The following is a 24,027-nucleotide window of genomic DNA, read 5'->3' on the forward strand; positions in this document are numbered from 1 at the left end:
GACACCATGTGGAGACACATAGCCGTGCCGGCCGGCCACCCCAAACCCAACGCTTAGCGCTTGTCTCACTCAGCCTCCCGAGCCTCTCTTTGCCCATCTGTACAATGGGGGCGGCACAGCTTGGCTTGCAGAGTTCTTCTGAGGACACCAGGAGAACACCAAGGCGCCTAAAACCCAACAGACCTTCTAAAACGAAACTGAGAATTAACGTCGCTTCTTTAGGGGCGAGGAGGATGGTTCTGACGGGCGGGCTGAGCCTCAAGCTAATACTGGAGCAAGAGACAGCAAGCCTAGAAGACATGATAGGGCCACACAGCAGTACGTCTGTCACTACGGCATTCACTCATCCGCCCATCCATCCGGGCTCCTTCGTTCTTATTTACTGAGTTCACTCCTAGTCAGTTCTCACATCGAAGGAAAACCAAAGATGCAGACGTGAATCCTCCCAGATTCCTATTACTTACGAACCAGGTGGCAAATGGAGAAGTGGGAGGTGGCAGGGAAAACCCAACATCTTGTCGAGGAAGAAATACACCCCTCTCTCTAATACATGTTTTAAAAAACAGATTTTGCTGCTAATATTTGGATTCCCACCCTCTCCCGCGCCCCTAACAAGAGGAAACAGGCCAAATCTGACAGTGATATTCATCTCTGTTATTCCCACCCCTCGAGGGAAATATGTTTATTAATGTGCCTCTTCCCTTGATAAATTACTAAATAGAAAGAAAATCCTGGCACTCGTTTCCTGTGGCTTCTCCTGTGATTTATGACTGGGGACTGGCAGAGCTGTTGCGTCTGCTCATCTGTGGACGAGTCTGTGCTGATTTCGGTCAGCCGCCGGGTGACTGGACACCAGCTTGTCCTCCCCGGGGTGACGCCCTGTACTACCCACTCCGGCTGCTGTTGGCATCTGGATCCTTTTTGATCCGCCAGGTCTTTCTTTTGCCCATTCATATGTTAGTTCATTCACCCATCAGAGCCTTGTTGTGGTGATGGTGTACGAGGCACTGCGCTGGACACTTCTGGGGGCTGCGAGCAAGGGGGACCCTCGGCCCTGCCCTCCGTGAAGCTCGCTGTCTGGCGAGAGATGCCCATGGCCCCAGGCAGGGTGCCAGGGATTGCCCTAGGTGACCCCGAAGTGCTCCGGGATATTGCCGCTTTCTCTGGGGCAGCCGGGAAGGGCAGGAGGTTTAGAACAGGCCCCGGGCATGGGCAGACGGGGTTCTGACCGTTTGGCCGCTCTGACCTGGGTGACTTTGGGTGAGGCTCTGAACCTCCCCGCGCTGGTGCCTACATGGAAGATGGGCCAACAACCTCCACCTCAGGGTTGTGATGGGCTAGTGACTGGCATGTCGCCCGAGCTCTGGGGGTATGTCCTGAGGACTGGAAGCTGGGCCTCGGGCCTCGGGAGGAGGCAGGGACCCAGCTCGTGGGCCCTGGCTCGTCACTGGCTAGGGAGCATCCCTGCACAGCCCAGCCCCACCCACATACCTTCTGGACTCACTGAGGAAATGCCCTAAGGAAACCCAACTGGAAGACCTTCACCTGCCGCATACTTAGCTGTCCACAGCCCCCTTGCCCCCAACACCACATAAAGTAAGATCATCGGGGGAACTGAAAACACCTAGGCCTTGGAGCCCAAAGGCTTGGGGCTGAGGCTGACCGGCACCACGGCCTAGCTCTGTGATGTAGACAATGACAGTGAGGGCTCGGGCTCAGGGGTCTCAAGTTCCTCACCTGGAAAGGGACTTCGTGTCTGTGCAGGGTTACCTACCGAGCCCGGGTCTGCACCCAGCTGTCCTCTGCCTCAGTCTCCCTCCTGTCTGCAGGCTGGGCACGGACTCCTGGCCCGCCTGGGGCCTCTGGCAGTCCCCCGGGCAGCTCCGCCTGCCTCTCTGTGGTGTGATCAATGTAATTGGTTTCTGAAAACCCCCTTGGACCCGCAGGCGGCATAAAGAACGGGCGTCAGAACAGAGGTGACACCCAAGTCAAATTAGTGTCAATATGACAATAAAATATACAGCTTGGAGGAAATATGGGCTGTAAACAGACAACATTTCAATCGGAAACATTTCAATCTTCTCAATGTGGTGGGAGGTGGGGGCGGGGCTGGGGCTGCTCCCACGCTGCCTTGCAATCACCAATATTCAACAGCATAAAACAAGAACATTCCATTTTAAGGACCCAGTGACAGCCGGTGAATTCCCCGCCCTCCAGAGAATCAGGAGGCAGAGCAATAGCCTTGGACTCCCCTGACCGCTGATCTATTACCTCCCAGCACAGCATTGCTTTCCAGTCTTCCTGCTATAAATCAGCCTCCTTTAAGAACAAGAGGCAATGGGCCTCCATCGACCACCAGGAGGCTGAGAGGCCCCTGGCCAGGGAGGGACGCGGGAGATGCCCTTTGTCCGGCCCGCAGCCTGGCCCTGTGACCTGGGAGCAGGGCAGGGCTTGGATTTTCACTCCGCGAGAGCCCCGGCAGAGGCTTCCCTGCCGTCCTGCCTTTCCCGCACCACCGCAGGGATCCATTCAATGCACGCTCAACCCAGATGAGGCTATTTTAGGCTCGATGGAGACCGGGGCACGGACATCTTCCTCAGATAGTATCTGGCTTCCCGTATGAGAAAAAAAAAAAGTCCTATTTTAAGGTCTATTTATTTAACCCCAGAAGGGGAGTGTATGAAAGATGCAATATAAAATAAAGAATTGTGCAGCTGGGGCTTGGCTAAGGTGAAAATGGCACTGGTAGTTTGCCAGGGAGTGGGCTGGGGGCATGGCTCTGGTGGCCGGGGGCCAGGTGGGACCCCTTCTCCGCAGGTTGCCTCAAAGCTCTGCAGATCTGGTCTCCACACCCTAACTTGACATTCAAAGCCTCTGGGAAGTTCTCTCCTCTTGAAATGTCAAGGCAAGGAGCAGAGAAAGGAGGCTGGGGTCGGTGGGCTGGCCCCAGGGTGGATATTCTTTGTTTTGCCGAGAAGCTTACACAGTGGAACGTAGTGAGCACCGTGAGGCATGACTTGGCATGCTCTGCCACTGTGTCCCCGTCGAGAACCGTGCCTGGCACATAGGAGGTGCTCAAGAAATACCCCCAGAATGAATGAGAGAGGGAGAGGGTCCAGTTTCCTGCACTTCCCACAAACTCGTGAGGCCCCCTGCACCTGCACGGAGCTCACCTATCATGGTCATGTTTTTGGGAGGCATCCTAACACAAACACACGTATTCCTGGAGAGTCTTGGGACCCTTCCACCGGTGGGTGCCGAGCTTGCACAATTCTCTCTGTGATGGTCTGAGCAAAAAGAAGGTCCACTCACAGCTACACTGGGTGGACTAGAGCTTCCTGGGAGGGTCTCTCCCCAGACCCATGCAGCTGGGGCCAGCAGGAGCTGCTGAGTCTTCCCTGCTCCCCGGTTTATAGGAAGGGAGGGGCTGGGGATACCCCAGAGGTTGACCTGGGCTATGCGCACCGGGGTCTCTAAGAGATGCATGTGAATAACACAGCCACAAGGGCATCAGAGCTTAACAGAAATGCCTAAAACATTTAATTTTAATTAAAAAAAATTTAATTTTTGAGAGAGAGCAAGAGAGACAGAGTATGAGTAGGGGAGGGGAAGAGAGAGGGAGACACAGAATCAGAGGCAGGCTCCAGGCTCTGAGCAGTCAGCACAGAGCCCGATGCGGGGCTCGAACTCACAGACTGCGAGATCATGACCCGAGCCGAAATCGGACGCTCAACCGACTGAGCCCCCCAGGCGCCCCAGAAATGCCCAAAACATCTTTAAAAGTGGAAGCAAATATTCTGGTTGTAGTTCAAACTGGCCTGAAAAACAAAACAGACACAGGATAGCATGCTGGACTGCCCCTGATCTCCCTGTATCGTGGGCGACTGGGACCAAAGGAAAAGAATCATCTGTTCCTGAAATCCTTTGGGGATCAGAACCCCCCTCCCCCCCAGCCTCAACCCACGCCTCAGCCTGAGAAACTGATACGCCAGCTCAGGTCCAGGGTGGAAGCTTCCGTCCGCACCCGGGAGCTGATCCCGCTCCCAGAAGGAGAGGCGGAGAAAGCACCAGGGTGGGCGTGATGAGTCCCAAGTGCCCCCGAGCGCTCTCACGCCCCCTGATGAGCTCGTCTCCCCTTCTTCAGCCCCAGATGCTGCCAAATGTCGAGCGCCCCGAGAACAAAGCTGCCGTGTTCCCAGCTACCTGCCCCCCCACCCCCGGCTCCCAGCTGCTTGCCCCAGCAAACGGCCTCCCCAGTTAGTTTGCATCTTGCTATCCTAGGTGTTTCGGTGACTGCCACTCACTCAGTCACTTTGCAAACACAGAGGCTGCCCTTGGCCGCCATGCTCCTGGACCTGGGGGACCCCCCCTTAGTGTGTTAACGGAGAAGCAGCAGCCAGTTACAGAGCTGGGGCTGGATTCAGGGTCCGAACACATGGTGCAGAAGTGAGCTGGGCGAGCCCGCGGTAAATGGCACTGCAGGCAGAAGGAGCAGAGGAATTTGGAAGGCTACACATGGAGCAGGGTAGTGGGAGGCAGTGTGCAAGGCAGGGGGCGGGGGGAGCCTAGGCTGGAGGGGAAGGCCATGCACTCCGGGTTATAAAGCCTGAATCCTGCCGTGAGGGGGACGCAAGCCACAGGGGTGCAGAATGGCGGAGGGGATGCAAGATCACTGCGAGGCAGCCTTGAGGCTGAGGGAGCTAGAGCTGAAGGGCAGGGCTGGGAGGATGGCAAATAACGGGCTGGCTGGGGGAGTGGTGGGGGTTGACAAGCCAGACGTGGCAGGGCTGCATGGGAGGGAGGCGTGGGGCGGTGGCCATGAGGAGTTGGGGCATTAGGGTAAGCATAGGGTGGACATCGGCACAGGCCATCGATAGACTGCAATCCCGTGGGAGGGGAAGACGTGAAAGAGGGAAAAGGGTAGAAAGACACAGGAAATAGCATTGCTGGAGCAGCTACGGCACGCCAGGCACTGGGCCAAGTTCACACACGATCTTACTCAGTAGTGTGTTTAGTCCAACTGCCATGCAGGGCTAGGAATCACTGTCCAGACCCCACCCAGTGCCCCCGGCTCGCTTGGGTCATGTCCCACAGCAGGGACGCACATGGGGTGCTGGCGTGGACGTGTCTGCAGCTCGTGGCCCGAACTCCCTTCCCAAGGTCACCCCAAAGGGCAACGTGCCCAAGCAAAGGGCCCAGGTGCTGGTGATCAACAGCGGGGCTTGAACCCCCAACTCACAGCCTTGGGAAGGCCTGAGACTCCAGCTGGCTTCTCTTAAAGTAGAGATGGTAATTCCAGCCTCAGAGGGCAGCTGAGGGCAGTCACGGGGGTGGGGGGCTGGGGGTATGGACAGGCACAGATGGAGGAGGCTGGTGTGCAGGCATGCAGCACGTGCGCACGTTGGCTGGCTCGGCCTCTCCTACCCTCTGGGGACACCTGCCCTACCAGGTCCCTTGGCCGTGGTCAGTGTGTGTCTGCCCGCTGTCCAGCTGGCCTGGTGCCAGCCACCCCCAGGCTGTAGGAGGCCCTGTGGGGGGGGTGTGATGTTCGGATGTGGCTATTTGAGGACCGTATTGTACGTGCTGTCCAGTCTCTAATTTTGACAAGTGGCATCTGGCGCTCCTCCCCATCAACACTCTTGTGGGGGAACGGGGAATGCTCTGTAGGGTTCAGGAACCACACGAGATGAGTAGGGCAGAGAGAGAGAGAGCCAAGAAGGATCCAGAAGAAGGGAGAGGAAGGGGAGGATACCTGTGCTGGCAGAGGGAAAATCTCAGCTAGGCCTTAAGATGTGGGGGGGCTCGGCTTTGCTCCAGCCAATAAGGGGGAGCTGCAGTGGCTGGCATGGCAGAAAGTACTGGGGGACAGGAGGGGGCTGAGTGGCGCAAGGACCCACCCTGAGTCTCACGGCCCAGCAGGTAGCAGGCCATCGCTTTATTGGAGGTCTCCCTGCAAGGCCTCTGTGCTCCCTACCATCGGGGACTGAAAAAGGCACCCCAGGCAGGGCTGGAGAGGGATAAATCTGCGGCCCCCCCACCCCCCCCATGCCGCTCGCTGTGGCTTCTAGCTCCGCTGCCTGGCCTGGATCCCTAGGTATCTCTGGGCCAGACTCTAGGAGCAGCAGGTGGAATGGCATTAACTGGGGGAGGTGGGCACTTAGCCTCTTCCCCTTCTCCTCTCCTCCAAGGGGGCTCCATGCTGCTCCCAGGGGCTCACGGTCAGGGCCCCAGGCCACAGGTACCTCTGTGAAATCAGCATAGTGTCTGGTGGGAAGGAAAGACCTGGTATTTTATGGGTACCCAGGACATCACCTAACCCAGGATACTGGATCTCCCGCCTGCCAGAGATGCCCTGCGGGCGGCCTCCAGCTCCATCACCCACCAGTGTCCAGCTGCTCAGGCCCTTGCTGTTCTCCTTGATGCCCTTCTTTCTCCCTAACTCATCGGTCTGGGAACAAATCTTGTGGCTTTATCTAAAATGTGATCACTTCTCCACACCTCGACTAACTGGACCTCCGGCTTCTGCCTTGCCCTAGAACCTTCTCAGATCAGCAGACACGGTGGAATTCTGTTTAAGAATAAGTTTGATCTCGGGGCGCCTCGGTGGCTCAGTCAATTAAGAGGATGACTTTGGCTCAGGTCAGGATCTCGTGGCTTGTGAGTTCAAGGCCCACGTCAGGCTCTGTGCTGTCAGCACAGAGCCTGGAGCCTGCTTCGAATTCTGTGTCTCCCTATCTCTGTGCTCCTCCCCTGGTTGTGCTATCTTTCTCTCTCAAAAACAAATGAAATGTTAAAAAAAAAAAAAAATAAAAAGAAGTCAGATCTCATTACTCCTGTGTCCAATCCCCTTCCAAAGGCCCCATGATGCTTAACCCAAACAAAGTCTTACCAAGCCCCAATCAGCCCCAGAACTCTGGCCTCACCCTATTCTTGCCTCTCACTCACTGGGTGCCAGGCATGCTGGCGTCCTGGCTTTTTCTTGAACTCAGAGGGCATGCTGCTGCTGCCTCAGGCCCTTTGCACTTGCTGTTTCCCCTGCCTGGATCATTCCTTCCCCATATTTCTGTACTGCTCACTTCCTTTAATTCTTTGCTTGAATATCATTTTCCCAGGGAGGATTTCTCAATTTCCTCATACAAGACTATACCCCCCCCCCTCACTCCACCCCCTTGCTTCCTACTCCATTCTTGGCTTTATCTCTCCATGTTATGCTGTAAGTTCCATGAAAGCAGAAATGAGTGTGTTTTGTCCCCCAGACTGCAACTGCTAAAACATGCCCTGGCGTGCGGTGACTCACTGAGCGTTTGTGGGGAGTTGCTCAGACTCGGCCCCCTGTGGAGAGGAGTCGAAGCAAGGCTCCCAGGCCCCTCCTCGGGGCTCCTCGCCCACAGATGGCACAGGATCTCCTCCCCCGCTCCCTGCCCCCACCCCGGCCCAGCACTCACCATCCACTGGATTGAGGTAGTCGTGCAGGTGGGGTGCACTGGCGGCACCCCCACTCTGCATCAGCAGGTCCCCGTACGGCCCAGGGTGGCCCGCCATGAGAGTCATCTGGTGGTAATAGTCTGAGGGGGTGGTGCCTGGAGGGGGGAGGCCAAACAGTCCCCTCTCCTTGAGGTGCTCATGGGCCACTGTGGGCAGGAGGAAGGAGAAAGAAGCCATCAGAACACGTGCTGGAGAAGCACACATATGGGCCGACGTGTCCCCCCAGGGCCTGCTAGTCGTTCCCTGCCCCTGGGGCCCCTCCCGCAGCTGAGCACACAAGGTGGGGTGCGGTGTGTTTCTGCTGACAGGGAGCCAGACCGCGCGTGCCTCCATTTCCGCAAAGCCGTGAACAACTGCCCCTTCTTGCACCCCCACCCCCAGATCCCCCAGGAGACAAGGGCTCCAGGCTGACCGGGTCCACAGGTGGCAGAGCCTTCAAGGGGGAACAGAGATGTCAGTAAAGCCGCCGTGGTGGTCAAGCCGGGCCGGGTCGGTCTGGCCTGAACAGTCCAGGCAAAATGGCCCCACCCTGGCCAGATCGAGCCCCCGGCCTGGCTTGCAGCTGCGGGCCCCTGAGCTGTCTGCCTCTGGCCCCGCACGTCGGGGCTCGGCCAAGAGGCAGGGAGGAAGCCCTTCGGAGCATCTTGAGAGGGGCCTGGTGCTCACGTGTGGAGCTTGGATCCACATATCTTCACTGAGAGTCCGGGCTTTCACCAGGTGTGCCAGATTGGGAAGGCGCCACTGTTCTTGGCTGCCTCAGTGTTCCATCTGTCAGATGGGAGAGTAACACTCATTGCTCAAGTTCCTATTAAAGATGTTAGTGGCGCCAACGTCAGGCTGAGTGCTTGCTGGGCCTGTGCTGAGGGATCAGGACTCTCAGTCATTCTCGGTGTCACTACCCCCACGCACTAGGAGCTGAGGGCCACCATTACCACCCCCGCCCCGGCAGATGAGGACTCGGGTGCTTTCTGCTATTGGTCTTGGCAAAAAGCAAAGATCTCATACGTACGCCCTGGGCAGAGAGAAGCCAGTCAATGGAAACAGTTATCTTCTTCTTCCTCCTCAACTTCTGCTGTATCCACAGAGAGAGCCCTGGCCTGCAGCCCCATGGCCTCCGCCTGCCCTGTCCATGCCAAAAACTTCGCCCTCCTGTCCCCCTCCTGCTGGATGTCCGCCTCCTCCCAGAAGCCTTCCCCGGAGTGCCCCTTCGTCCTCAGAGCATGCCTGGCCCGGCAGACACTGCCTCTCTGCGGTGTGGGCCTGACACGCATCTCTGCTCACTTGGGAACTTGGTTCAGGGCCAGCGAGGTCTCAGGGTCTCTGGCCCACCCTCTGCAAATTAGCCAAGTGCTTGCTCTCTGGCACTGACCCCAGCCTGTCTTCTCAAGGGCCTGGGGGGAGGATACGTGGGTGTGACAGGAGCCACAAATGATGTTTATAGGGAAATCAGGCATCAAATCAATGCTCCACAACTCTGAGTGGGCGACACTGCTGTCTGCTGGAGCTACGGTGTCCTTGTTTCTTCTAGACACATCTCTTAGGGCCCCTGACCCAGGGGCCATGTGGATTAGCCTCCTACGGCTGCAGTAACAGGTGAACACAGACTCAGCACTAACTGCTGTTCAAGCCGTGCAATTTCCTTCCCGCACAGTTCTGGAGGCCAGAAGTCTGACACGGCGTCAGCAGGGCCACGCTCCCTCCAGGGGCTCTAGGGGATCACCTGCTCTGTGCTTCCTCCCCCTCTGGGGGTTCCCAGTTTCCTCGCCTGTGGCCACAGCGTGTCCGTCTATGCGCTGCTCTCTCCTCTGCATCTCTCGTGAGGACCCTTATCATCGAATCCAAGGCCCACGCAGACATTCCAGGAAGGTCTCCTCATTCAAAGTCCCCAACGAAATCACATCCGCAAAGGCCTTTTTCCCAAACGAGGCAATGTTCTCGGGTTCGCGGGGTGGGGCGTGGACGCCTCTTCCCGGGGGGCAGGCACCGTTCCGCCCACGGCATCCAGCGTGAGGTTCAAGGCCGGGGCAGCGTCTGGAAGCCGGCCTGCACCCTCACATTCGGGGCCAGCCCTCTGGGTCATCCGCAGAGGAGTGGAGAAGACTTTCCGGGGTCGGCGGCTCAAGGTGGAGGCGGCGTCGCCCTTCTCCACGAAGATTTCAGGGCTGGGGTCCGGCCCCAAGGAGTCACTTCAGAACGGCTGCATCTGGGCCAGCCACTTGCACGTCCTGCGGTTGTGGCAGTTGCCTCGTCTGGTTTCTTGTCGGTCAAGGCCAGGCAAGGGCAAATCATAGGCTGGAGCGACGAGCCAGACGCCGCAGGGAGCCTTTCTGTGTGTTTGGAAGCTGGAGTCCTTTTCCTCGTGAAAATCCAACCGGAGCCTCCCAGGTCCAGGCCTCGGCTGCAGCTTCGGGTCCTATCCCAGAGGTGGGAGACAGCACGTTCCCCCCCACCCCGGTGAGGACTGAACGTGGTTACGAGGGAGCCGCTGGGATCATGCTTCCCGGAGCCTCTGCCTGCGGGCTTCTGAGTGCAAATGTCACCAAGAACTGCCTGTCCTCGAACCTCCCTCTGCCCGAGAGGGAGAGTTTCAGTGCGCAGATATTCAGAGGATGCAACCTGGCTGCTTTTGAAAATGGCAGCAGTCAGTGGCTCCCGGTACCAGAGGGATGGCACCGGGCAGTGAGTAACGCCTTCTCCGGGCATGACCGGATGGGCGGGGCCAGCTCCCAAACGTGCCCGATACCGTCCGGCGAGCGCGCGCCTGGGGGTTTGTATGTGTGCACCAGTGAGGCGTGGCTGGGGCTGAAGGGAGTGCTTTTGGAAGTACTAAATTTTAGATCCGAAAACCGTATTTGTCTCAAATTAACTGGATGGGGGGAGGGGCATCTGATCTTCGAGCTGGGCCAGTCCGTTCTCTCTCAAGCACCTGACCTGAGATGCACCAGGCCACCAGTGCTCACACGTGGAGGCCCGCGGCGTCCCTGGGGGGCCGCGCGTTGACCTGCAAGGGGCATATCAAGGAGGGATGTAGGCAGACGCCAGTCCGGCGCTGTCCTTCCGCTCTGGAGGCCCGTGGGACCCCGACCCAACACCCCCTTTACTTCACCAGAAACAGAGTTTGTCTGTTGCAACCAAATAACCCTCACCTCAGAGAAGATCTACAAGGGCAAACACACCCTGCTGTTATTATATACCATCTGCATACAAAGGGGTGCTAACGGAACAGCTCTCGAGGACAATGGCCCCCAGACTGTGTTGGCTTTCACCACGTTGTTCAGGGTGGTGGGGAGGAACGGCAACCTGTTGACTATCCCGGGCCACTGGAGCCGGGGAATGGACGCTGTCAGGGTCAGTGGCGCGGTTCCCCAGTCCCGCGGGCCCTACTCACCGTCAGTTGGGCTGAGGCCCCGGGCCGCGGAGATGGTGGGCAGCGTGGGGCTGCTGTGCATGGCACGGAGGTAATGCTCCATGTGGGGGCTCACGTAGGGGTGGGGGGCGTTGAAGGGGGACTCCCCCGGGCCGGCGGGGTGTGGGGAAAGCCGGATCAACGAGATGTCGGAGATAACGGGGCTGCCGCTCAGGGCAGGAGGCCTGCAGAGATAAAGCAGCGGTGTAAGAAGGCGCGGCCAGTCGCAGAAGGACGCACCGGGGACCCGGCCGAGCAGCGGGCTGGGCCACCCTGCGTGGAGTCTGAACCGGCACCCATGGGAGAGCGCATGCGGGGTGAAATCTCCCGAGGGCTGGTGCGGCGGCCCACAAGCCCGCCCGTGTCGGTGCTCAAGTTCTCCACACGCACATTTGGATTTGCGGGACCGCAGGCTCCGTGGCCACACGCGTGTGCCCGGCTGTCACCGCGGCTTCCCCGGCGCCTGCTCGTGGCTGGGCAAATAGCAATAACACGGATCGTTATTAAATGACTGGATGCACGCATTCTGCATGAATGAAAAACCGAACATAAAAACTCTAATACCAGAGGCGAAATGCAAAGAGCTCCTATTCCCTTTCTGTGTTTTTAAAGATTTCTTCGAAAGTTTGTTTATTTATTTAAAGAAATTTTTAATGTTTTATTTATTTCTGCGAGAGAGACAGCATGAGCAGGGGAGGGTCAGAGAGAGAGGGAGACACAGAATCTGAAGACAGGCTCCAGACTCTGAGGTAGTCAGCAGCACAGAGCCCGGGGCTCAAACCCACCAACTGTGAGATCATGACCTGAGCCGAAGTCTGATGCTTAACCGATTGAGCCACCCAGGCGCCCCGTTTGTTTATTTATTTATTTAGAGCATGCACACAAGAAGGGGGAGGGGCAGAGAGAAAGGGAGAAAGAATCCCAAGCAGGCTCTGCACTGTTAGTTCAGAGCCCGACTCAGGGCTCAATCCCACAAACCATGAGATCATGATCTGAGCTGAAACCAAGGGACACTTAACCCACTGATCCACCCAGGCACCCCTAAAGATTTTATTACATTTTTTTGATGTTTATTTATTTTTAAGAGCAAGAGAGACAGACAGAGCATGAACAGGAGAGGGTCAAAGAGAGAGAGAGAGAGGGAGACACAGAATCCAAAGCAGGCTCCAGGCTCTGAGCTGTCAGCACAGAGCCCAATGTGGGGCTCGAACCCACGAACTTCGAGATCCTGACCTGAGCTGAAGATGGATGTTTAACCGACTGAGCCACCCAGGCACCCCTAAAGATTTTACTTTTAAGTAATCTCTACATCCAACGTGGGGTTCAAATTCACAACCCCGAGATCAAGAGTCACACGTTCTACTGACTGAGCCAGCGAGGTGCCTGAAACAGCTCATGTTCCGAACAGAATTGAGGGAAAGTGAGAAATTGGAAGATGCAGTAGATATGAAGGTAGAGAATTTTGGTTTAGTTGGACAGTTGCTGGTGTGGAGGACCCAGGCACAGGGTTAACTGTGAAGGAACAGGGCAGGATTCAGGAAGGGTTCTGGAATGATGAGGTATAACTAAAATTCTGGAATATCCTTTTAGTTCTCCTTACACAATTTTCTTTTAATGTGTATTTGTTTTCAGAGGGAGAGGAAGGGCAGAAAAAGATGGAGAGAGAGAGAAAATGCCAAATAGGCTCTGCACTCTCAGCAAGCAACCCGACATGGGGCTTGAACCCACGAACTGTGAGATCTGACCTGAGCTGAAGTCAAGAGTTGGACACTTAACCAACTGAGCCACCCAGGCGCCCCTCCTGGAACTCCTTTTAATGCTAGCAGAGCCTCCCTTGTTGGGCACCCACCAAAGGTCACACACGCACCTGGCCTCGTCCTTGTGGCCCGGCTGGCATGGCTGAGGCCCACCTCCATGTCCCCTGCTCAGTCCTCTAGGGGGCACTGACTCCACTCAACACAACGAGGGGGCCTTTCCACCCAGCCCGCCCACTTGGAGCCTCTGGGGGGCTGTTTGCCTGCTGGCTGCAGGGGTCACCCGTGGTCACCTCCCCCAAGACTTGCCCATTAAAGAAAAATCAGGCTTTAGAAGAGAAGTAGCCATGAAACCACAATTAAGTCACCAGTGATCAAATTTACCAAGATATAATTTTAACCTTTTCAGAAAATGGGGTCCCCCTGTGATCTGACCCAGTGCAAAGAAAAGAATATGTGTTGGGATCAGATGAGCCAGTGCTAGGATCCCAGTCATCCTCAGCTCAGTCACACTGAGCCAGCGATTTAAGCTCTGCAAGCCTCAATTTCCCCAAATGGAATACGGAGATGACTGCCTTTTTCACGATGACTTCCTTTTCACTAAGGATGGAGGTCCCCCAAACAGTACCTGAGACACAGCCCTCGGTTAGTAAACTACAGCTGTTATCACAACAGCGGCGCCACACTTGGAGGGCAAAACCCAGATGTGCCTGTGAGGCCCTCAAAACCTACCCACAGCATTGGCCTTGGATGAGGGCAAGGGTGTTGTTAGAATCAGTTGCTCCGGAGCGGGAGGGTCCATCCGCCGGCCGGAGTGAGCTGGAGATAATCCCTGCTTCTGTTCAACAGGGTGCGGACACCGTGCACGCCGGGACCCAAGCAGGTGATGTCCAGATGTCCTAACATCTGCGTTTCCCACACTCCCCACTTGGAGGGCGTAAGCATTCTGCTCCATTATTTTCTAGCTTTTGCAAATGTGATCGCAATGGGCACGCAGACCCAACGAACTTCCACACTGGTGTGCTTCTGTCCACACCGATTCCTGGCCTCCAGTGCCTCCTCCACCTTATACTTTGTCAGGCAAATTCTTTCTCCTTGTAAGCCCAGGAGAGGGACTACCCCGGGGCACCTTCCCTGAAGCCCCTTGCCCTGGCATGAGCTCTCTGCTCCTTCCTCCTGCTACCCCTGGGGCACCTGCTTCTGGCCTTAGGTTGACGGGCCCATTTCCCAGTGGCTGGGTTTTTCTGAGGTGCCTCCACACGCTGGCACCTGGCAGGGGACTAGCACCCCAGAGGCATTTGGGTGACGGCCTCACGTATGGCTGCCGGGCACGGAGCTCGGCAGAAGGGAGTCTTTGGGATAAGTCACGAGTCACGGCCTCAAGCTGCTCACTCACAGGCTGCCTGCCGCGCCCAGCCCCCACCTGTGAGTGAGCTGCATTAGGTACAAGGGGCTTAAGGGGCTTCAGGGACATCTCTGCTCCAGGCAGGGATGCTCTGTGTCCAAGGGTGGAAAGGAAACAGGACCAGACTAATTCACCCTCTTGCCAAGGGCCGGCCTTGCTGCCTCGGGCGTGCTGACCAGGGTGGGACGGGCACTCATGTTCCCGCAATGGTACAGGTGTTCTTTGAAGACGACACTCGGGGACTATCACCTGTGGGCCAGGCCTGTGGGGCAGGGAGGAGACCTCCGTCTGACTCTGGGGCACAGATCTGGGACTGAAGGGGAAACATTCTGGAAGGCTGAGCCTGCTGCAGTCAACACAGGGTGTTTTGGGGACCAGTGTGAGGCACGTCTTGTCCTCAGACCCTAGTCCTCCCCCCGAGGCGGCAGGGCAGGTTCCCAGGGCCTGCAGGACATGGGCCAGGGTTGAGGTCACAGCAGCCTATGGTAGTGGAAGCCGGTGGCCCCACGTGGCCTGTCCACGCCTCCCTGGTGCCAGGGTCTCCCTGGAGGGCACACTGACAACAGCTGAGGCCTCAGGAGACGAACCAGTGACCACACGGAGGTTTAAAGGAACACGTGTAGGGCACACGGCAGCCCCAGGCTGTCCGAGGGGACCCTGTTCGACTCCCAAGCAAGAGGCCGAACAGAGGTGCGGTCATGGTGACAAGCGCATCCCTGGGGGGCTACCTGTCCTGCGGGGGCCGGAGTCCAGCTCAGCCTAGCAGCTGGGTCCTCCAGAGGGGGCAGGCGGGGCCTGAGTCCCCACCCGGAACATGGACTCGTCTTCATGCCTCAGGACTGCCCCTCGGCGGGAAGTGAACTCTGCGGGTCAAGGGCGCAGGGAGTTTCTGAGGGCTCTGGGCCCAGAGAGGGAAGTCACCCTCCATGCTGTGTGGCCAGAGAGAAGCAGGCCAAGACTCCACCCAAGTGCATCTTGCTCCCGGGATGGTGCTCCCCTCGTTGCAGGGGCCGCCCACCCCTGCAGAGAACACTGCCAAGGACCCATTTCCCTGGTGTGACGGGGTGCAGAGCTGAGCTAGGCCACTGTCCAACCCCAACCCCCAAAGCAGCTTTGACAGGGTTGGCTGGTGACGCAGGTGAGCTCAGAGGGCTGAGGAGAGGGTACACAGAACAGCCCCTTGCTCTTCCCTGTGCTGGGAATGCTGTCCCTCTAGGCCTGGAGGCCACGTGATCTAGGCCAGCAGAGCGCTAACGGGATGCACTTCCCTCCCACACAGAGCAGGAGCAGATTCTGGAGGCTGTTGGGGGGGTACCCCGGCGTCTGGAAGCAATGGGGCAGGACGGCACCCGGGCGCTGCCTGTGCCTTTGAAAGTATCGGCTTCCTCTTGCTAACCTTAACCTTTCCCGCCTCTCTGGGTGGCCGAGGCCAGCACACCGCCCCTCTCTGGTGCCTCCCAGGGCTGGACACATGGTAGGGGGTTAGCAAGCATTAACTCCCTTCCCTTCTCTGCAACAGGTCGACGTGGGGTTTGGAGCATCTACTGACCTGGGCACCCAGAATCCAGGACAATAGGCTGAGCAGCCAACACAGCCGTGGAGGATTCTCCAGACACCTCCTCTGGGAAGGCTCCCCGGATGTCCCCTCTGCACGGTGCCACTCTGCCTTGCCCTCACCTGGCATGTCCTCAAGACAGGGCTGTCTGCACACCAGCCATCACAGGGCATTGTGCGTGTGCTTCCTTTTTTAATCGCAATAAAAAGATTCAGCAAAAAGGCACTTCATGCCCATTTTACAGATGAGGACATACCCGGAGAGGCGGGGTCCCTTGCCCAAGGGACCTCACAGTGTAGGTAGCAGGACCACAACCAGCCGAGGTGGCTCTGGACCCACGCATGTGCTGTGTCTGTCCCTTCAGGAGAGAAGTGGGTGCTCTTGATGACTGTGGTGTCTTGTGGACAGAGCTCAGGGGTTGCAAGACCGTGGTGGGGGGGCACCAGCTGGAGGCAGGACAGCTTCCTCCCCACTCTGCATCACCTTCGTTTTCTGTCTTCGTTTCCACGCCAGCACCATGCACAGTCTAACCCGGCTCTCCAGAGGGAGCCAGAATCTCTCGCTCGCACTGTATTGTGAATGACTGATAAAGATCCAGGGGCACAAATGTTCCAAGAGATGGGTCATTTTGACAGACCAAACAAAGCCAAAGGAATGAATCTCAAATGGCAGAATTCTGAACATTATGAATGCACGTGGGCGAGTAGGGAGCTTCCCAGCAGCCCCTAAATCACACCAATATCGCCAGCTTTCCAGGCAGGCCCTTCGGGGACCAGGGCTTTTCTTGAATGCTGGGTGCTCCAGGACTTTGAGCTGACACACCGGGACAGATGTCTGTCAGTGAGATAGGACCCAGCCCTGAAGACTGACCCCCAGCCCCAACTTCCCTTTCTTCTTCCATTTCTATACCATTGGCTGTGGGGGCCCTACCCAGGTCTTAGCCATGGCCTGTCCAGGCCTTGAGATCTGGTAACTGGACAGAGACTCAAGGAGGTGGCCTTGAGGATGAGAGGAGGGACCCACTGCATGAGCTCACACTCTCCTACCTTGTAGATAGGCGTGTACGCGGGCTCACATGCTTGCAGGCCGCCATCGACCCGACCGGCAAAGCCAGCCTTTCGGCAAGTGGCTCAGCTTGGAAACTACTCTTAAGTACTCCTTTCTCCCCTGCCGTCCAGCTCGGAGCTCATCGGAGCCTGACTCTACCATTTGTTCCTTTGTATATTGGTTCATATCCCTGCCGCAATCATCCTGGGCACGTGGCTCTGTGCCCAGGACCTCTAGGGAGCCCAGAACCCAAGTGGAAGAGGCAGACCGATGAATCAGGTAAGCCGTTTGATAAAGGCTCCAGCAGAGGAAAAAAATTAACTCTGCCTGTAAGCATAAGGGAAGGCTTCTCAGAGGAGGTGACATCTGCAATGGGTTCTGAAGGGTCAATAAGGAATTCAAGAGAAAGTGCATTAAAATGAAAGGAAGTAGCATGTGCAAAGAAAGGCTGGAGTATGTGTGTGTATGAAGGCTGTGCCTTGGTGAGCCACTCTGGATTGGGTCTGTACTGGAGCCACTGAACCCCTTCACTTTTTCTCCTGGGGGTAGGGGCCACATGACCTGAGCCCAGCTGATCAGAGCATTCCATATTCCCATTTCTGAGATGGGCGTATGCTTACGCTAGCAGCTGTGGCTGGGATGGCTGGGGATAAGGGCTCTCTGTCCAAAAGCGCTGCTATGCAGGTAGAATGCAAGCACACAACCATCAGGGACCGTGAGGGGACAGGCCAAGCACGAAGATGATACACAGAGTGTCTGAGTAGGACGATGGGGTACCAGGTTGTTGCTGGATCCTGGCACAGATCCAGTTTCGCCAGAAGTTAGTGGCGTTGGCCTTTACAGTTATCTGACCCTACGCCCTTGTTTGTTCGTGTGAACCAGTCAGAGCGGAGGTCTTCTATCACAGGCAACGGCCAAGGCAAGCTTTGCAAACACAGTCTCTCCACGCCCAGAGCGATCCTGCACCCGGCTTCCTGCAACGCAGATCAGGGCCATAGCTCCTTGGGCCTGTCCACCTTCCCGCCTGAGGGACTGAAGGAGAGGCTGGCAGGTATCCTGCCCAGGGCCGCTGAGGCTCGCTCCTCGCTGTGTGGCGTGGAGCAATTCATGCGCCTCTCTGAACCAGTGTGCTCATCTACAAGCCATCGCAAGGGCGCTCTTACAAATACGTGGTAGGAAGCAGAGGGGAAGGAAGAGGGGGTGTGTGGGCATGAGGCACAGAGGGGGCTCTGGGTAAAAGGAGCAGCAATGGCCTCCCTGCCTCCCTGTGCATGTGTGTGTGTGTGTGCGTGAGCGTGTGCACATGCTGGTGATGGGTGGCAGTGGCCTGCAGTGGGGCCCAGCCTCTGGGGGGACCTTTTCTATTGCAGTTGAGGTCTCCTGCCCTTCTGCCCAATGTTGGCACTGCCCAGGATGGACGGACAAGCTTCCCCTCCCGGAAGCTTTAGGAAGGATGGGAAAAGGGCCTCTCCGGAGCACGGTCTCTCCTCCACCCTCTTCCCTTCCCTCTCTATCAGGATGGGCCCTGGCAATGCCACTGGACAAGGCTTCCGGGTCAGGTCCAAGGACCAGAGCGGTGGCCGGGCGCGGGGAGGAGAAAGAATGGGGAAAGCAAGCGGAGACCTAGCTGGACGGACGTCAGTGGGGAAGTGGCGGCAGCCGGGCTGTCAGCCTCGGCGGAGCACCAGCTGCACGCCACACCTCCAGCAGCTCGGCAAGGCACACTTTATCATCTCCATTTTAAACAGAAGGACACCGAAGGTGAAGGGGGTCCACGAGACTTGCCCACGGCTACCGAGCTGGGAGGGGAAACGGGGCCTTCCTGACTCTGCGAGGTCAGGCTCGTGTGGTGACATCGGCGTGGTGACAAGGCAGTGACATCACCAGCGGTCCACCCAAAGGCAAGCAGGTGGGATGGGGGCGTGGCCCTGGAAGGGTGAGTAAGCCTCTGTTTGATGGCAGGAACCGGAGGGCATCTGACCCGCAGCCTGAGCCAGGGTGCAGGGGCAGGCACCGACGCGCTCCCTCCTGTGGTGTGAGGAGGGGCAGAAGCGCAGGGATGGGCCCCGTACCCCACCCACGGTGCTGTTTGGAGAGGCAGGACAATGCAGACCTGAGGGTGCTGACTCACCCAGGCTCAGCACAAGCCGCTGGGGCAGACTCTCCCACTTGGGGCTCTGGGGCCAGAAAGGACCCTTTGCAGCCCAGAGGGGCTCCTGATGGACCTTCTTCCCCTGCGGCGGGTCGGTGGGGCATGAAACAGGCAGGGATGGACGCTTTGTGTCCCATTTCACGGACAGCACTACTGAGACCCAAAGCAGCAGCGGCACAGCTACGGCGAGGTCAGCGGCACTGCTGGACTGGAACCCCAGGACCCGGTGTTATCCCAGCCTGTCCCTAGGGGCCTTTGCCGGTCTCTTGGGGCTACGGGCCTACAAGCCTCAGCTCGGGGTGGCTGAAGGCCTCAGGAGCAGCAGGAGGGATGCTGTGTGGTTACGCACCCACCTTTCCCATCCACCCTCTGTGTGCTTCTGCTCTGGTTCTGTGCACTTGCCACACCTGCTCCTCCAGTCATGCCTGCCTCTGCCTTCCCCCCACCTCCCCCTCTGAGGGTCCAGCTCAGGGGCCCCAGCTCCACATGGACGTCAAGGCCCTCATAGGACCCTCCTCCTCTGGAGGACGGCTCCTTCCCCGGACCCCAAGCACGTCCATCCTGGCCAAGCACCGGGCACCTGCAGCAAGGGGCTCACTCAGGGCCTGCCTTCCCTGTGGACGGGCAGCCAGGCAGCGAGCTCCAGGCCCACTCCTGCTCACCGGCTTTCCCAGCGCCCTCTCCCGCACCCGGCAGGTGTTCAGACAGCTTGCTTATTAACGTGTGGCCCCTGCAGGGATGAATGAAAGAATGAATGAATGAAGCAGTGGGCGTGTCCCGTGGAGAGCACAGGCCTAGGGGAGAAGGCCTGGATTCCATCTGCGCTCGCTTCTAGCTGTGTGGCGTGGAGCAGTTAGTTCATGCACCTCTCTGAACCGGTGTGCTCGTCTACAAAGAGCCATCGCAAGGCGCTCTTAACAGATGCATGGTGGGAAGCAGAGGGCAGGTAAGTATGGGGGGCTGACCTGTCTCTCAAAGACACAGCCATGTCCTCATCCCTTTTAAAATGACTGTATTTGAAAAAAAAAAAAAAAAAGACTAGGGGTCCCTGNGGGCCCCTGAGCTGGACCCTCAGAGGGGGAGGTGGGGGGAGGGCAGAGCCAGTCATGACTGGAGGAGCAGGTGTGGCACGTGCCCAGAACCAGATTAAGGTAAGGGGACATCATGGATTGTCCTAAATGCCAGAGCAGGTGTCCTTAGAAGAGAGAGGCAGAGGGACGCAGGTAAGAAGGTAGCAGCGTAATCATAGGAGCACAGGCTGGAGGGATGTGGCCACAAGCCAAGGAATACTGGTGGCCTGCAGAGAGGAGGAGGCAAGGATAAATGGTCCCCTAGAGGCTGCAGAGGCAGCACGGCCCTGCCGACACCCTGATTTCAACCCAGTGATAATGACTTTGGATCCCTGATCTCCAAAAACCGCGAGGGCATCAATTTCTGTTGTTTTAAGCCACAGGGTCTGCAGCAGGGTGCCGGGAGCTGAGACAGCATGTAAAGCGGGGCTTGTAGGAGGTCCTGCCATCACCAACACTATTTCTGTCACCTTTTTTCTGTTCAGTCTTAGAGGGCAGGGCCTATATGTTATTCCCTGGAGTGGCCTGGCCGCCGGGGGGCCCTCCACCAGCAGCAGGCTGGCGAGGAAGGGGAAACTCCCCTCCGCGCTGGGAGGGCGTCTGGGCATGCTTGCAGAGGTTTGTAGCGTGCCTTCCTGCTTGCCACCCGGATTACACGGTCAGTGGCTCCCCATAGCTGAACGCGCCCCGCACGCAGCCCTGACACGCCGGCCCCTCCCGCCCCTCCAGCTCCCTTGCTGGCTCGCATGTGCTCATCCTGCCTTTGGGCTGATGCTACCACCCACCAGGCTCACAGGGCCACGGGCGGAGTCTGAGGGCTCAGGGTAGCGAGGCTGTGACCCGCTGCTGAGCTGCTCAGGGCCAGCACCCACTTTCTCAGAAGCACTAGACAGCTGGCCCCACAGAGCTGCTAGAAGGCAAAGCTAGCCTTCCTGCTCTGAGTCTCTTCACCCCGGGGCTCCTTAGCACCAGGCCCGGGTGAGCAGGGCAGGCATGTGCCTGCCTTTACCTTTCATCCCTTTAGAGCAAGGTCAAGGCTCGCTGCCCTCTGCCTACCAGCAGATAGACCTCCAATGAGCTCCTCTGGGCGGAGTTCTATCTCTTCCGCAAGGCTTTTTGTTGTTTTTTGGTTTTCCGTTTCCTCGGTTCATTTGGGGTATATGAGTGTACGTACCGTGCCTTCCAAAAATGCACTTAAAAAGTTCCAGATATCAAGTCCCTTTCAAAATATACCAAGGGGGGTTGCAATGGTAAAGGGAGGTGAACTGAAAGGCTTTTGGAAAGCACTGGGGACCTGCCCCTCTCCCGATCAGAGCCCAGCTCACTTCCTGCGATAGCCGACTCATTCCTATGTGCCTGGGCTGTACTTTGCCCACGTGGGGGAGGCTCCGTGAGCCAGCAAAAAAGATCACTGGACATGGGGCCGGGGACCACGGCATCCAGCCATGTGGCGATTTGCTCACGGGTTCATGCACGATTCCCTCTGTCGGGGGGCCGACGTTGACGGAGTGTGGGCCTCTCAGGGCTCTGGGTGGGGAGCTGGGGGCTCCGAGGAAGACTCGGGCAGCATCCCACACTGAGGAAGTAAACAGCGTGCCTGATAAGTGCTGCACCGGGTGTGTCTGGTCAACTCCAACATTCCCAACCTTTACCTTGAACCCATACACGCATAGATCTCAGCAGAGAGCATGAGTCCCCGTGAGGCTATGGTGATCACAAGCTGTTAGGGTGATGGACCTGGGGATCCGGCCATGAGTTTGGGAAATTACAGCCACCTAAGCCTACAGTCCCCTTCAGTGCCTTGGCAGCATCAGCAGGCTGGAACCCTGGGGTTGCAGAGGAGAGTGGACACTAACCGTAGCCAGGGTTATACAAGGTACTGGAACAGAGAGAGGGTGGGAGGGAAAGAATTTACGCATTCGGCTGGAGCAATCTAAGAAGGCTTCCTGCAGGAGGTGGCATTTGAAACAGAAAGGAGGCAGTGAGGGCTGCAGGCCTGGCGATCTGAGGCAGGAGAATAACTGAACAAAGAGGAGGTCATATCGGGAAATAGCTACCAGAGTCCAGGAGCTGAAAGTCATACCACATGGCTGGGTGGGAGGAGAATGTGTGGGGAATCAGGAAGGACACATCGATACCCTGACCTGGGTTATGAAAGGAACTTCCCTTCCTCCAGACACCTCGTCATGGGGTTGAAAAGAACAAGCACAAACTCAGAGAGGGTACTTGCATCACAGATAACTAATTATGGAATGAGCGGCCTTAATATATAAAATGCGTACTCACATCAATATGAAAAAAGGCACCTCCCCACAGAAATGAGCCCAACAGCTCAACAGGCACTTCACAAGCAGGGAACATTATCGGCCTATAAACAGACGAGAGGGAAACAGAAAATCCAAATTGCAGGAGACACCAGAATTGTGGCAAAAATGCAAACGTTGCGGACAGTACCCTGCTAACGAGGACATGGAGAGAGCTGAGCCCTCAGACCCTGCTGGAGGCAAAGCCTTCTGGAAGAAGTCTGGCGACATGAAGCGTTAAGACACGAACACCTCATGACTCAGCACTTTCATTCCCAGACACCCATCTATTCTAAAGGCCAGCCAGCCACAGGATGGTGCCGGAGCCATTGCTGCAGTCACGTTCAAAGCTGGGAAAACAAAGACCGATGGCGGATGCCTGTCAATACCGAGTGCTTCAGAGCAGTGAGAACTCATGACCCAAGAGCCCCACACATTAACGGGTGAATTTCTGGAACATAATTCGACCCGTGAAAGTAGGTTCCCAATGAACACGCTTGCAATGATTCTGTTTATACCAAGCACACAGAGCAAAGCTTAACAATGTGTTGTTAGGGGAATCAGACATCAGACATAAGGTGAAACTGTCATGGACACGAGGGGAGGAGAAGGTCCAAATCCCAGACTGTGGCAGAAGCGAGGGCACCTGGGGCGGGACAGTGGAGGGGCACGGGGGACCCTAAAGGTGCCAGTATGTCCTCAGTCCTTCTGCCTGGCAGGGAACCACGGGGTAGATTATTACTCTTTGTATCTTTTTTCTTTTTTTCAGAGAGAGAGCTGGGGGGTGGAAAGGACAGAGGGAGAGGGAGAAAGAAAGAGAAAGAGAGAATCTTAAGCAGGCTCCATGCTCAGTGTGGAGCTCAACCCAGGGCTTGATCCCACAACCTTGGGATTAGGACCTGAGCTGAAATCAAGAGTCGGACACTTAACCGACTGAACCACCCAGGCGCCCCTCCTCTTTATGTCTTATCCATGCATTTGCTCTTCCTTTTGCATGCCTGCAATATTTAATAAGCATAAATCTTAAAGAGGATGGCTGGCTTCCGGTTAGAAGTTGGCTGAGTGGACAGGGCTCTGTGGTAGGAAGCTGAGAGATGGCAGGGCTGGTCGTGAACTTGTGTGGGCGGCTGGGAAGCCTCTGGGGGCTCCGGGGGCGTCTCCCTGTCACCCAGTGGGCTCATCTTGGCTTCTCCATCTGTCTGCTGCCCAGGCTCCCTCCTGGCCGGCCCCAGCCCGTCCGACAAACCCACTCTATGGCTGACACGTCTTTACACACATGTGATCCATTCGACCCCCCGCTCACCCCGTTCCCAGACCCGCACACTCCACCAGACCTCGCCGAGCCGCCAGCTTTCAGCTGTCACTCCCTCGGCAGAGCAGTAATAAAGAAATCACTGTTTTCAGCTGACAAAGAGCAGATTTCTTACTAAGTAAACACTGATGTTTTGGTAGGGAAATTAGGTTATAAAACTGCACCGACAAAGGAGGCCATACACATGGACTTGGTTAAGATCTAGCCACACAGGCAACAGGGGTTAATTCAATTGCCCACCCTTTATCACCANAGGGGACTTTTCTCCTAGCAAAGTGATGACTTGGACAGAGCTGGGGAGACAGTGGGGGGAGAGAACTTGGATTTGAGCCATGTGTTGGGGGTGGGGGTGGCGGCAGGAACACAGCTGGCCGGGGGAAGAGGCCGTTGGGGAGCCGGCCTGCGTCAGGCCCTCTCCAGGTGACCTGTGCCGGGGTTAACCTCTGGGTATGTGAGGCCTTTGTCTGTAAGAACAGCCAACCTTGGCTGAGCACAGCTGAGCTGAATCTTCCAGAAAGTCATGGCTTTATGTGGATTG

The 24,027-nt window shown here is 57.0% G+C and overlaps 1 protein-coding gene across 1 annotated transcript in view; it reads right to left on the minus strand.

The window, feature by feature from the left end:
- Positions 1 to 24,027, minus strand: part of GLI2 (GLI family zinc finger 2) — a 175,443-nt gene that overhangs the window by 23,829 nt on the left and 127,587 nt on the right. Inside the window, exons 3-4 of the mRNA XM_077755266.1 lie at positions 10,874 to 11,076; positions 7,446 to 7,631 (exon numbers count right to left, since the gene is read on the minus strand). Of these exons, the coding sequence (XP_077611392.1) occupies positions 7,446 to 7,631; positions 10,874 to 11,076 (389 nt within the window). The remainder of the gene's footprint in view (positions 1 to 7,445; positions 7,632 to 10,873; positions 11,077 to 24,027) is intronic.

This window comes from Crocuta crocuta, unplaced genomic scaffold (genome assembly GCF_008692635.1).
Source record: "Crocuta crocuta isolate KB4526 unplaced genomic scaffold, BGI_CrCroc_1.0 scaffold548, whole genome shotgun sequence".
Taxonomy (NCBI): domain Eukaryota; kingdom Metazoa; phylum Chordata; class Mammalia; order Carnivora; family Hyaenidae; genus Crocuta; species Crocuta crocuta.